The 14961-nt window shown below is 42.4% G+C and overlaps 1 protein-coding gene across 2 annotated transcripts in view; it reads right to left on the bottom strand.

Annotated features, from left to right (window-relative positions):
• The window catches only part of ERICH5 (glutamate rich 5), a 31285-nt gene continuing 16324 nt past the window's right edge, over positions 1-14961 (bottom strand). The window contains exons 4-5 of one of the 2 annotated variants that reach the window (XM_028112689.2): positions 3094-4002; positions 1-1477 (exon numbers count right to left, since the gene is read on the bottom strand). In XM_028112689.2, the coding sequence (XP_027968490.1) occupies positions 1365-1477; positions 3094-4002 (1022 nt within the window). In that variant the 3' untranslated portion in view covers positions 1-1364. The remainder of the gene's footprint in view (positions 1478-3093; positions 4003-14961) is intronic. The other variant, XM_028112697.2, reaches the window with a different exon arrangement.

Below are 14961 nucleotides of genomic sequence, written 5' to 3' on the forward strand. Positions count from 1 at the left end.
TAAATTCTAATTTCTTAGATTCTTTCTGCCTCTAAAGCCTAACATTAAACCACAATAAATTAAAAACAAACAACAAAAACCATAAACAAGACCCAAGGAATAAACTTCACACAGGTAATTAATCTAGATGTTTTGTTTGTTTTTAGAGAGAGAGCATGCACAGAGCACGTGCAGGGGTGCAGTGGGGAGGGGCAGGAGGAGGGGGAGAGAGAGACTCTTAAGCAGACTCTAAGCTCAGCATCTAGAGCCCCAATCAGGGCTCAATCTTACAATCCTGAGATCATGACCTGAGCCAAAATCAAAAGTAGGACGCTTAACCGACTGAGCCACCCAGGCGCCTCACTAATCTAGGTTTTAATTCCTATTGCTTGTTGCCTCTGAAATACATTTAAAAGTCAATTTATTTTTTTTTAAGATTTTATTTATTTATTTGACAAAGAGAGACACAGCGAGAGCAGGAACACAAGCAGGGGGGAGTGGGAGAGGGAGAAGCAGGCTTCCTGCCGAGCAGGGAGCACGACGTGGGGCTCGATCCCAGGACTCTGAACTGAGATCATGACCTGAACCGAAAGCAGACGCTTACCAACTGAACCACCCAGGCGCCCCAAAAGTCAATTTATTTAAAATACGTTTAATGTCAGTCAAAAGGATAACACCAATTGAAACTCTTCACGTAAGTGCAAAATCAACAGCTAATTCAAAATGGCACATGGAAAATATATAGCCTTTCAGTGTAGAAACACCTGATTTTGCAATAGCACCAGAGATTGCATTCCTTTGACAAGGATTTTGTTAACACATTTAACACATCATGATAAATAAGAGTCTAAGGCAGTAGACAGATTCAAGGTGAGCAGGTAACTAGATGGACACACTTTCCAAGTCTCCTACCAGCTTTAAATTCTGCAACAGGAAACATTAGGTATAGTTTAGCCTGACATTGTTGTTCATTCTTATCCCATTGTAATTATAACTGTGCAACCTTATCATCATGAGCTCCCTAAAATGTGCTAACTCTTTTCTCCACCTATATCTAAGGTTTATACCTTCTTTTTAGGGTCTCATTTTCTAAACTGAATAGACCTATTACCACACTGAAGAAAACACCCTCACCCTCCGGGGATCCTATACCCTACTTGTTATCGGCTGTGGCAGCTGCAGGTCTGAATGTATTACTATTCTAAGTGCCTAAGAAAACTGTTTACAGCCTAGCGGTTTTATGGAACAACGTAATCAAGAACATGATAACCATACTCTTCGTATAAAATGCGTAGACACTGAAAGATAAGATCTGTACCCACACACTTCACTCCATTTTTCTGTTACAACACACTGTCCGTTCATCCTTCTACAACCATGCCAATCTATGTGGCCGCTGAAAGATCCACAGCTTCCCCTGTTTCTTCTTCTTTTGTTCCAGGCCCTTCACTTCCTTTCTCATTCTCCATCTCTGTTTCAACTTTTTCTCCTGTCTCACCTGGAAAAGTAAGCAAAGGAGACATTATGAGATGCTCATTTGGCATTAACAATAAAGTACCCGACAGCTGGTTTCCAATGGGGCAGTTCCTGCTCTCTAGGTCTAATTAGTAAGTTTCTCTGGTGGGGTCAAGAAAGGCAATTGCCCTGATTCTCTCAGATCCTCTGAATGGCCAATGTCACTTCACATCTCCTATCTTGGCATCCCCCTATATAAAATCAGGCTGCAGAATTACCCAAGAAATGAGAGCAGAACATATTATAAATAAAAAGTTCCCTTTATATTTAAATGAAAAGGTGGTCTAGGCATGCCCAGAAACCCATTTTGTTGGGCCATGATGGTGTTTAAAGAAAACAATCATTAAACATTTAAAGATTGCAAACATTTAAAAATCTGAAAAAATAAATAAATAAAAGTCTGGACGTTGTAGACACAAATCTGTCTCCCTAAGAAGTCAGTATGGGCAACACTGGCCCCCATGCTCATAGATGGAGCCAAGAAGCAGCTGCCTCTTTTGATAGGATGGTGTACCTGTTCACTACAGTCCCCAGGACTCCCCAAGACATAACATGTGTCCTTCACTTGACTCACTATCATTATCCTAGGCTCTAACGACTTGAGTTTGCTAACCCTAGTCCAACAAATACATGCTTTTACTTGCTCCTCCCTTGTTATTCCTGGAGCACTTTTATACACCTTCATTAAAATTCTTACCTCAATAGACTGTGGTAATGTGTTTAAATTCTGCCTTCTTCCCACCAGACTATGAGCCCCTGGAGAACAGGGCCTATCTCTTACTCCTACACGCCCTCCCCCCCAAACACTTGGCATATGACTGGCATTCAAAAACTGCTGTGGTCATAAATGAATTAAGAAACGGATGAATGCTTGACTTATGAAGCTATGAAGTTAGTATGAAGTTAGTATGAACTTAGTATGAACTTAGTATGAAGCTAAAATTTACCAAAATGTAAATCACGTCCCAGAAGAAATGTTATTTTTTTAAAATTATAACTCCAAGAAAGAACAGTATAGATACCATTTTTTATGCTGGTAAAGTACATTTTAAAAACACATATGCCAAAAAGTAATACATTGTCTCTTAAGTCTTCTCATAGAGACAAGAAGCCAGTCGGAGGACAGGAGCGGACTGACAGTAATTTTTTTCCTAGGATAGATTGGCAAAGATGAAAATTGCCCTGTAAGATCCATTAGCTGGGTATTCTTTCATTAGAAGGTGAGTTCCTCCATTAGCCACCTATTCATCTCTACTTTGGATCCTAATACCATACATGGGGCCTGATGAAAAGTGAACTTGGAAAAATTCAGAACTTTTAACACGTGCCTTCAACATCCAATTGTATTCAACAATGACAGCTCCAGGTTAAAAATTTTGGACACAGACTATGTTTTAGAAAATTTTTGCTGGATCGCTTCTCAGCCATTTGGCTAAGATCAAATGTAGAAAATTTCTGCTGGAAAGCCAAGCCAAAAGCCTGTTTTCCAGGTATGGAAGCCTTTTTGGTTTGGGTCAAATGAAGTTCAACCACCTGAAATAGAGATCCCCAGGGATGATTTCTTATGCAGCACATCTAAACAACCAGCATAACTTTTACCTTCAATGTGCTGGTCCTCTTCGTTAGTGTGATTTTTCCTGACCATTTCAATATTTGCTCCTATTTCTAGAATTCCTGCCAGATGCTCTATGCTTCCAACTATTATTCCTTCAGGTTGAATCTGCTCCATGCTTCCGGGACCTTCAGGAGTTTTATGGAGCAAATAATTGTTTACAGCTGTTCCCATAAACTGACTTCCTTCCAATACTTCCGGTGTTTCATTCTCTTTGGGAATGGTTTCGACAGGTTGGGACCGCTCATCTTCTCCCAATGTTTCTTGAAGTTGCCACTCTTCAGCTGTTTTCACAAACTGACTTCCTTCCAATACTTCTGGAGATTCATTCTCCTTGGGAACTGTTTCTGGGAGTTGGGTCTGTTCACCCTTTCCCATTGCTTCTTGAGGTTGTGGCTTTCTAGCTGCTTCCAGAGGAGGGATTTTCTCAGCTGTTCCTAGAGGTTTCATCTCTCTGGCAGTTTGTGGATTCTCAGTACCGTCCACTGCTCCCGGAGAGTCCCTCTCTCCTGTGGTCCTCAAAGGCTGATCCTTGGTGTCTGTTCCTACAGATTCAGTCTCAGCATTTCCTTTTAAAGGCTGAGCCTCTGTCATTGCTCCCATGTCTTTCTTCTTTTCTCCTGTACCTGGAGTATCATCTTCACCACCTGGCTGAGGCGGCCCAGACTCCTCAGGTCTGTCTAGAGGCTGAGTCTCTTCTGTGGATCCTGGTGGATCTGCAGTATCGTTTGCTAGGGGCTGTTCATGGAGGGATTTAACACCATTAGCTGTAGACACTGCTGCAATCTTGAGCTTCTCGAGGGGCGGAGGACTTTCCTTTTGTACCTTGCCATAAAGAGTAGATCCTTTTCCCAGTGTATGTGGTCTGGGTTGGGCAAAGCAGGACTCACTTTCTTCTGTGGTTAAAAAAGTACATATTTAAAATTACTTGTTGATCATTCATTTGAAAAAGAGAAAGAAAAAAAATCAAATTGTTGGTTAGTTTCTAGCCTGAGAAAATATATCACCATCAAGAAATAGATTCAGGCGCGCCCGGGTGGCTCAGTCGGTTAAGCATCCAACTCTTGGGTTCGGCTCAGGTCATGGTCTTGGGTTGTGGGATAGAACTCCATGTTGGGATCTGTGCTCAGTGGAGTCTGCTTGAGATTCTCTGTCTCACCCTCTCCCTCTGCCCCCCCATAAATAAATAAATAAATAAATAAATAAATAAATAAAATAAAATCTTCTAAAAAAAGATTTAACATTCAAGAAAGTCCTGCATACAATTGAGTAAAGAAAGGCCGTACCATGACCCTAAGACGCCCTAAGTCATACTTCTTTACTGTCTTCAGCTCAAACACCTTATCTTAAGCGTTAAGGTCCTCCCAAACCACAATATTTTCTTGTTTGCTCCTCAGACACCTTCTCCCGGTTCCTGCCCCATTTTCTAAGTAAGCACATTGCACTTTGGTTTGTCCTGTTATTTCCCCTTCTTGCCCTTTCTCCTCCTTAGCCCTGGTGGAAGATTTCAGAAGAAGTGTGGTTTTGGGCTGCTAGAGAGGTCTTACTTTATCCTGAAGCAGAAATGGCCCTCGGTGAAAGGACAGGGCCCCATGGCAGAGAAGCTCCACTAGGTGAAGACCAACATGTGCGGGAAGGAAAGTACAGGGACAGCTCAGCCTGGGTTTCATTTCACTGGGGTGGGAGGGTGGGGGCAGAAACCAAGAAAGAGTTGGGAACCATGTATTTTAATTCTGACTCTTCCTCCAGCCGTGTGACCTCGAAGACTTAGCTCCTAAGTATCTCGTCTGTAAAACGGCAGTGCATCTCTCTCTGCTACCTGTCTCCGAGCCACACGAGGCATCACATTAGACACTGAACGTGACAGTGCCCTAGACAGTTTAAGACAAGCCACTGGGCAACATGATTCTACTCTTTAAGCATACATGTCAGGAAAAAGCTTTAGGACAAACTATATCATCTCAGTATTCTTTATAAACAGTAAGAGCTGGCAAACTAAAGTCTAATAATTTGGGGAAAAGATACATATTCTGCTGGATGGAATATTCTCGTACCATGAAAAAAGATGATTATGAAGACCATATGCTAATATAAGAACATAATTATGATAGAAGTTAAAATATCGGCACACACAGTTGGGTTAATCAAATGAAATGATGCATATAAAATGTGTACTGACACAAGGTCTGCTGTGCACCTAAGTGCTCAGTAAGTCACTATCCATTTTATGATTACAGCAATGTTGATCACTGGAAGGGAGAGAGGGAGGAAGAGAAAGACAATCACAAACAGAGGGTGAAAATAACTGGGAGAAAATAAACCAACATGTTAAAATGGGCCTCTAGGTGATATACTTCTACCTTTTTTTCCCTGAAGATTGTTTCTCTTTTTGTTTCTTTTTAATTATTTTTTCCCTAAGTTACCCCCCACCTCAGTTATATATGTGTACATACATCTTGCTTATCAAATGTAAGATGCTCAGCTAATACTCGGATCTCCTCTCCCATCTCCCCTTCCCTAGGGGCAAGTATCTTAATTCATTTAGCTGTTTTGGAGGGATAGTTTTCCTCTGTATCTCTAAGCAAATTGCTACTTCATGATCTCTTAGTTGGGGCATTTCAGTTCACTCCTGCTATGAAAAATAAAGACTTGGGCTCCTCCTTCTCCCACCTCTGTCACCCCCCACCTTTCCCTTTACACATTCACATTTCCTTTCAATTCAGCAATTGTATATTAGCAATCATTGAAAATAGGAACTGTGTTGTAATTTGGATAAATCAATATCCAGGTACATATCCCTCGAATGAACGAATATGTCTGCTAGGAGGAACTGAGCCAAACAGTAAGCTATTACTTTGTGTAAATTATTTTTCATTTCTCCCTGAGTTAATAATTGTCATAGTTCTTCACTTCCTTAGTTTGTGTATTATCATTAATATACTGCCAACTGTTTCTATTTCTTTATTTTTAAAGATTTTATTTATTTGAGAAAGAGTGAGTGAGAGTGAGCACGAGAGGGTTGGGTCAGAGGGAGAAGCAGATTCCTGCTGAGCAGGGAGCCCGATGCGGGGCTTGATCCCAGGACCCTGAGATCATGACCAGAGCTGAAGGCAGACGCTTAACTGACTGAGCCACCTAGGTGCCCCTGTTTCTCTTTTTAATACATTTGTTCACATCAAACCATTTCCCACCCTGCCTCTGGGTACTGGGTTTGAAGCCCTGGGTGGAGAGTAATTCAAGCTGACGCTTGGAGCAGCAGTTTGGGAAGGACTGGGGGAGATTCTGGGCCCTGGCGGTGGGCCCCGGGGGGTCATATGTCAGAACAGGGCTATCTTTTGGCTCTCCCTCAGGCCTCACCATGAATGAAGCTTTCAAATTAGTAGCACTTTAGGCAACTTAACAAATGTGATTTCTCAGGCCTATAAAGAAACTCATTATGACATTCATTTAGATCACGCAAGGGATGTTTTGGTGATGGTCGCCTTAGGGAATTAACAAGGAAATGTGTTAATATACTAATCACAGATGTCTGCCAAATTATATTTGCTGGTAAAATAGTTATTACAGTGATTAGTACCGTCAGCTAAATGAGACGAATGACTTTCATCCAGCTGTGGCAGCTGTGGGTACATTCCAGAGGCATCATTCTTCTAGAGCAGAAAGCTGTGGGGGATGTGACAACACACCCAAAACAAAGTCACTCAATTTTATATTTTGAAAGACATATTATGCTATTGGACTAAGTCAAGTTTTTATCTCCAAAACCAAAAGCTTTGTGAAAAGTTACTTATCCACAAAGAGTGTCACAAGTGATCTATCAATTTTTGCCACATAACTAGAACATTCATGACTGTGATCACAGTGTCAATTTTCATTCTTAGGTACTTTTACTAATCTTACGGATAAACTTGAAAGAGGCAAATGTCCTCGACATATAATATTTTTATAATACAACCTGAATATTGTCAACCAAACTGGGAAATATTACAGAAGAATGTCACTGTCTCTAATATTTTCCTAAGGTAGCCCAAAGGAGAAAAAACATCTTTAAAATGATCACCAAATATTAACTATAAAGAATAAACTGATGACTACTGGAGGAGATGTGGGGGGGATGGGTTAAACAGGTGATGGGTATTGAGGAGCTCACTTGTTGGGATGAGCACTGAGTGTTGTATGTAAGTGATGAATCACTGAATTCCACACCTTAATCTAATATTGCACTGTATGTTAACTAGCTGGAATTTGATAACTTAGAGGAAAAAAGAAATAAAATGATCACCAAAAATAAAGGGGAGAGAGAGAGAGAGAGAGAGGATGCTCTCAGGGTAGTGACATTCATTTTGTATTTATATTGATTAACCGTGTTCTGCTTGAATTTTGAAATGACTGTATTTTGGAGGTCACAATTCTTAACTAAGAGCCCAAAAGTTCTTTCTCTATGTGAAAGAAGAGGGTAATCTGTTCTAAAAGAGAGGACAGAGATCATATGACCTTGAAAACAACACCCGTAATGTAGTGCGTCTGAGTCCCAATTCCTGCACTCACTAGCCTGATGACGGCTCTTTGTGCCTCAGTTTCCCTGTAAAGCGGGAACAGTATTAGCAGAGTTGCTGTGAGGATTCCATGCGTCATCTTGCTAGTGGAAAGCACTAGCTCAGTGAATGGCTCCACCAAGTGACAATCACGTTAGCCATCACTGGCATTAGACCTCACCTGATGGCACTAGCAGGGAAGAGATGATGGTGGACAAACAGAAAAGTAAAGCAATTTCATTCATTCCGATACCGGTACCCTTCTCTAAGCTTATTCAGAAATAAAGAGATTGGAGTAAATAAATGAAAAGTTTGAAAACAAATGGTAGTTTCAAACCACTGAAGTCTTTAGTCACCACAAACACTTCCCTTCAGGCACTAGATTTCTATCCTTCAGAAGATTTTTATCCTCAGCTGCTGAGGCAACTACAATTTCTGGATTTGTTTAACCCAGTGCATTCCAGACTGTTCTGACGTTGGATGTGAATCCTGATTCCACCATTTATTTGGTGGTGCGATCTGGACAAGTTCCTAACCCCTCTAGACCTCAGTTTCCTTATCTGCAAAATGGGGATATGACAGTTGCCTTTCAGGCCTCTTCAGAGAACTGACTGAGGTGATAATGTGCGTAGGTCCCCAACATGGTGTGTGACGTGAGCAGGTGCTCAGTACCTGCTCGGTAAGCTGAGGGCAGCAACAGCCATGCGGGTGCAGATTTCTCACTACACAAGGTGTCCTGCAGAGGGCCGAGGGAGGACTGAACTCCAGCCTTTGTGCACCTGCAAGGCTGCGTGTGTCAGGGCTGGGGAGGGCACCTTTCTCCAATTTCACAAAGGTCCTTTATGGCCTCCTGGTGGCCCTGCCAATAAATTATAGCTAACTTAGCAACAGAAAGAATGAACCGCAACATTCAGGAGCTTGGATAAATAGTCCCCTAAACACTAGAAAGCTGTCAACGTTGACCTACAAAATCATTTTGTTACCACGGTAAGTTTTAAAACATGATTATTGATCAATAATGGGATAGTACTCACAATATCAGGCATGACCTGACTGGCATTAATGAGGTCCACTGAGCTTTTATATAAATAAATATCTTTCATTCTGTTTGCTGGCTTTGATTTCACTTATTCACCGATTTCAAGTCTTCAAGTGCCTACTAGATGCCGCCTCTGAGCGGAGCAGAGGTCACAGCAGTTAAGCAGGAAGATCTGGTCCCCGCTATCCTCCAGTTTACTGTCTGCAGGGAGATTCAAATACTAGCTACTTCCCTCACTAAGTACAACGTGGTACCTATGCCTTCCCTCTCACCCAACAATCTCAACCTGCTCTGCCCACGTGGTTTTGTGAATCCCAGACATTCCTCCTTGAGGCAGAAGAAGGTACTACATCATTTCTTCCAGCACGCTAACTTGAAAAGCAGTGAGATCTTTTGTCCACACACAGGAGACATTCTATGCCTAATCTGTATTATTATGTAATAAATATTGTGGATGGATGCATTGTTTCCACATCCAAAGTTGTTTAAAGATGTGTCTGTTTTCTGAACCCTACAATTTATCAAATCATACACTGCTCTGGGCCTAATCCTTTGGTGCTCATTATCTCTCTTGGTTCTGTTGTAAGCTGATCCATGCACAAATTTATTTTGACAGCTGAACTAACAGAACCCTTGTTGTAAGCACCGTTGTGATAGGCACACAAAGAAATGAAATACTAGGCAACATTACAGAAGGGATTAGAACGAGAGCTAACATACCTGAAATTCACATTATGATGGAAGCTTTTCAACTCAGTTCATCACCCTAATCAGAAATGAAAAGCTTCCTACCCAGCAAGGAGAAAAACTTGAGGTCAGTATTTCCTATCCCATGGCTGTGACATATTAGACATCCCAAAGACCTCACTGGCCTGTCTGCTGGATTTTCTAGAGAATTGGTGAGAAAGGGGCACCCTGGTATTTTCCCTTACCGCCACCATTTCTAGGTTCTTTAGCTTTGGAGCTTTGAGAACCAAGATGCAGCAGGTGTCAGCCACCAGGGAAGAGTCCACTCATCTTTTCTTATTTTGCTTTGTCCTCAATTTCATCATATCATTTATCCAACAAATATCTGCGGAGCTACCAGTGGTGCTGCTCTAGATGTTTTTGCCCTTTTCTCCCCACCAAAGTGTCTACAAACTGTCCTCGTATGCTCATCCTCAAGGGTGCGTTCTATCATTTCGCAGATGTTAATAGGGCATTCATTTTGAAGAGAGGTGAACTTAAGCAAAACCCCATGTAACTGAAGTAGGAAACCATGGCCAAAAAATCCTAAAGAGGGTAAATAAAAATCGGACAAGCCCTCTTTTTAACAGAACTTTCTGTGTTGACATATCTAAAATTAGTTTTGACCATCCCAGAGTATATTCGATCAAGTTTGAAGGTAAACCTAATGTTAAGGTTTAACTATAAAGAAACAAGAACATGACATTGGAGAGACACTTCTGGAACACTTGACGAGCCCACGTGGAGATGTAGGGCCTGTAGAAGGGAAAGACTCATATTTAAGAGCTACAGAGTCAAGTAATGACAAATCGTCACCTCCTGCAGAAATAATGTTCCAATTTCATTTCCTTTGGGTTTTTTTTCGACTCCTAGAAGACAAACTCTTATTTCAAAGAAGCTGTTGCATAAAACATCACTTTTGAAATTATCAACAGTATTCACCACGAAGAAAAGACAGTTTCATTGACTGATGCTCATTACTGGCACATGGGGATCCAGCATTTGGGCAGAAATCTAGTCTGCAAAATCAAGGGCACCTCCATGAACGAGGAAGAGGAGAGAGAAAGTGGAGATCATGTCTCTGACATGCCTACATTATGACACTTGACCAACCTCAACAGATCTTGCCCACCCTGCTTCTCTAGGAAGAACAACAGTGGCTAATGTTTATTGGGGCATTTTGCCTCGTGCTTTTTGTGGATTTTCTCATTCAATCTTCCTAAAAACTCCACAAGGTAAGTCCGTTATCCCCATTACACAGCAGAGGAAATTCTGGCACAGACAGATCATGAACCTTCAGCTAGGAGCGGTGTACCGCTCGTGAGTGGCAGAACTCAGAGTCAAGCCCAGCGAAGTCTGATTCACCTGGAAGATTTAGGTGCTTTCAGGCACATTGTGGGCCCAGAACCTGCAGCATCAGCAGGACCCGGGAGTTATTTTTTTTTTTGCTTGTTTGTGTGTTTGTTGACTCGCAGGCCCCACCCCAGATCCCACTGAACCAAAATCTGTATTTGGACAAGATCCCCATGTGGTTAGGGGGTCCACGACCGTACTCTGGGGTCACCCAGGCAGGAAGGAGCTCACTAGGAAAGACGAAAGTGGATGATGAACACACAGAACTGTTGGGTGTGGTGTCCGTCACTCTCCACAGGTACTGCTGCTCATCCTAAGACATCGGGTATGGTCTCCATCCTCATGCTCGCATGTCACAGTCAGCACTAGAGATAAGGTGAGGATGCTGACTTAGCAATGGATCAAGGACCCAGGCTGGTCTAAGAGAGCTCCACACTGGAGAGGGAGATTTTTCTCAAGCTTCCTTCATTTCACAGAACTGGCTGGGTTTGCTAAGCCTCCTCCTCAGCGAGGTCCAGAAAAAGAAGTCTTCTGATTTCTCCTCTGAACTTAAGGTTAATACGTGTTCTACCTTGCGCTCTAAGAGCTGCGAACAAGTGGCCACACCAATGTGAACTGGCTGTTCTCCTGGCTCAGCCACGGTGCCTATGCTTGACTCAGTAAGGGTGCAGGGTATGAAGGTCCATGGCCAGGTGCCTACTCAAGCACCGGTGCCTGTGCTTGAGAAGGGGAATATTCCTATGAGCAGTTAGCAAATTTGGGACTGGGATCGAATACTTAAATTTTACAATAGAGCAGTCATATTCGCAAGGGATATGTGGGTGGTCAGTGCCCCCCTGAGCCCCTAGTACCAGAAGAGCAGTGGCAGACTGGATTAGGACCCCAGGGCTTTCAGCTGACCACTGCTACTGCTCTCTCAGGTTAGGGATCCACATTCAGTTCAGATGACTTTGCCTCCATGGTGAGGAAACAGTACAGATGGCACTGAGGGAAGTGAGGGATTTTCTTTTCCAGAATGAAAAGCCACTTGTCTTCCCCATACAGTCCTAAGCACCTGGGAGGCCAGCATGGGGTTCTGGCACAGACATTTGAAAACTGAATTAAATGAGCTTCTTCATAAAGCAGGGCATAAGAAAAAGCTTTGATCGGGCGCCTGGGTGGCTCAGTTGGTTAAGCGACTGCCTTTGCCTCAGGTCATGATCCTGGAGTCCCAGGATCGAGTCCCGCATCAGGCTCCCTGCTCATCAGGGAGTCTGCTTCTCCCTCTGACCCTCCCCCCTCTCATGTGCTTTCTCTCTCATTCTCTCTCTCAAATAAATAAAATCTTTAAAAAAAAGAAAAAAGAAAAAGCTTTCATCTAGGAAGAGGCAGTTTTGACCAAGAATCACGGAAATGATTAAGCTAGATTTCAGTAAGACTAGAGTATAAAACAAAAATCTACACTCACCCTTTTCCAAGCTTCAGAGTCTCCAAACGGAGGATTAGAGAAACTGACGAGGCGGTAATAAGTCACATTGAGAACGTGTACCCTTGAGATAATGTGTTGTGAAGGGCACTTTACCTCTGTGGTCTTCCTCCCAGAACCCACAACCCCAGGAGCATTGTAAGAAAAACAGCAGACAAATCCCAATTGAGGGATAGTCTACAAAACACCTGACCAGTATTCAAAACTGTCAAGGTCATCTAAAACATGTCTGAGAAACTGTCATAGTCAAGAGTGGCCTAAGGAAACACAATGACTAAATGCATTGTGGAATCCTGGATGGAAATCTGGAACAGAAAAAGGACACTCGAGAAAAACTGAGGAAATCTGAATAAAGCATGGACTTTGGTTAATAATAATGTATCAGGGGGCGCCTGGGTGGCTCAGTCCACTAAGCATCTGACTTCGGCTCAGGTCATGATCTCAGGGTCCTGGGATTGAGCCCAACATCAGGGATCCCTTCTCAGCGGGGAGTCTGCTTCTCCCTCTGTACTCTGCCCCCCCACCCCCGCTTTGGCGCCCTGTCTCTCAAATAAATAAATAAAATCTTAAAAAAAATAATGTATCGGTATTGGTTAATTGTGACAAGCATACCCTACTCACATAAGATGTTAATAATAAGGGAAAGTGGGTATATGGGGTCTGTGGGAGCTCTCTGTACTATTTTCAAAATTTTTCTATAAATCTAAAACTGTCCTAAAATAAAAGTTTGTTTTTTTTTAAGTTTAGCAGCAAAAATACAAGAGCATGTAACCTAGCAAAATGAGATCCAATAACTTTAGAAAAACTGTTTCATAAACTTTGGTCATTCACATACTACTTTTATGATTTTTTCTTATTTTTGTAACACTTATGCTATTACTAGCTTAATATTTTTAACAGTCCCTTTTCTTTTACAAATTTACTAAAAAGAAAAAAGAAAGTGTTTCTTTTACTAAAAAGAAAGAAAGTCAGAGAAAAAATCAACAAACTTGGGGATCTAGAACTTGATCTTGAGGAAAAAACCAAAAAACGATCTTGGCAAAGCAATAAAGAAAAACTGAGATTTACTAAAATTGGTGCTAATGATGGATCATTTTTATTGAGGACTTACTAGACAATACTCTAGGCAGGCGTCAGCAATTTTTTTTTTTGTAAAGGGACAGACAGCGAATGTTTTCAGCTTTGTGGGCTTAGGGCTGCTCCTATAACAACGCGACTCTGTCATGGTGAGGAGAAAGCAGTCCTGTGATATGTAAGTGACTAGGCATATCTGTGTTCCTGTAAAACTTTATTTACAAAAACAGGTGGTGGGCCGGATCTGGCCAGCAGGCAAGTTTGCCAATCCCTCTACTAGGCAATACTTAGGCTACCTTCTAGGTGCCTTATATGTATTAACTGATTTTATTCCTCAGAACAAGTCTATGAAATAAGCACTACTGTTAATCCTATTTTACAGATGAAGTCACTGGGGCACAAGGAGATTGAGTGGCTCAAAGTCAAAGCACTAATAAGTGATCATGAACCAGGATTTGAAGCCAGATGCATATTCTTAATCAGCAACCTATACTGCCTCCCAGTGTGTTGAAATTTACACACACACACACACGCACGAGTTCAAAGTATATGGGTAATCGGAGCCTCATAACCGTCTAGCCTATAGAGGATACTACTCTAGTGCAAACAAAGTTAAAGAAACTATGTGGTTCCTCTCAGTCTTAGGAAAAATGGAAAGGGTAAGAATAAGGCCCTCCCAAAGAATCAACTAAAGAAAAAAAAGAGTTCCTTATCATTATCAATGACAGCAAGGAGAATGGTTTGGGGAGGACATTTCAATAGAGGTCCTTGCTGGGGTGGCTGAAGGCAGATGTCCTCTCCAGTAAGAAGAACCACGGCCAGTGAAAATGACAGAGCAGTTGGAATGCACAACCCAGTGCTTCCCGATCTCTTTAATGTTGAGGCTCACATAGAATAGGATGTTTGTGCAGCACACTGGGGCAGAAGGAAGAAGCTGCACCTGGAGGGCTCACGCTATCCAGACCCTGCCCAGCTGCCCTAAAGGCTGGGAGAAACGCTGGCATGCTGAAACCCATCCTCACAGGCTGGGACGGTCTGATACAGACAACATAGGAACAGATAGATATGTTTCTGTCACCATAAATAGACTAGAGGAGCATTAGCTGGGCAAGGCTTAGAAGATAATAAGGACAGATCAATCAGGGCAGTCTGCAAAGTGTGGAATGTTTTCATCCTGCAGGGACCCTTTAGAAGGACGTTTATTTTTTTTAAGATTTTATTTATTTATTTGACAGAGCACAAGCAGAGGGAGAGAGAGGGAGAAGCAGGCTCCCTGCTGAGCAAGGAGAGCCCAACGTGGGACTTGATCCCAGGACTCTGGGATCATGACCTGGGCCGAAGACAGCCGCTTAACCGACTGAGCCACCCAGGCGTCCCTAGGAGGACGTTTTAAAGGCAAGCCTCTGAATAAGGCAGGAAGGTCCTTTTCACTGAATGTAAGGACAAATATATTACAGGCTTGAGGAAGTATTGTCTCCAAATGGGAAAATGCTGGGAAGAAGAGCAGTTAACTGACAAAAACAAACAAACAAAAACAAAGAAAACTTGGTTTGATGGTGCATTCAAAGAAGTAGATCCCAAGGACCTTTCTTTTAATGGAGAGGAGGCAGGTCAATCACTGAGAGAGAGGGGCCTGAGAAGCAGGGTGGGGGGGAGAGGGTGC

Source organism: Eumetopias jubatus, unplaced genomic scaffold, assembly GCF_037043125.1.
Source record: "Eumetopias jubatus isolate StellerSeaLion01/CBP00866 unplaced genomic scaffold, mEumJub1_p1.0 scaffold_4, whole genome shotgun sequence".
NCBI lineage: Eukaryota > Metazoa > Chordata > Mammalia > Carnivora > Otariidae > Eumetopias > Eumetopias jubatus.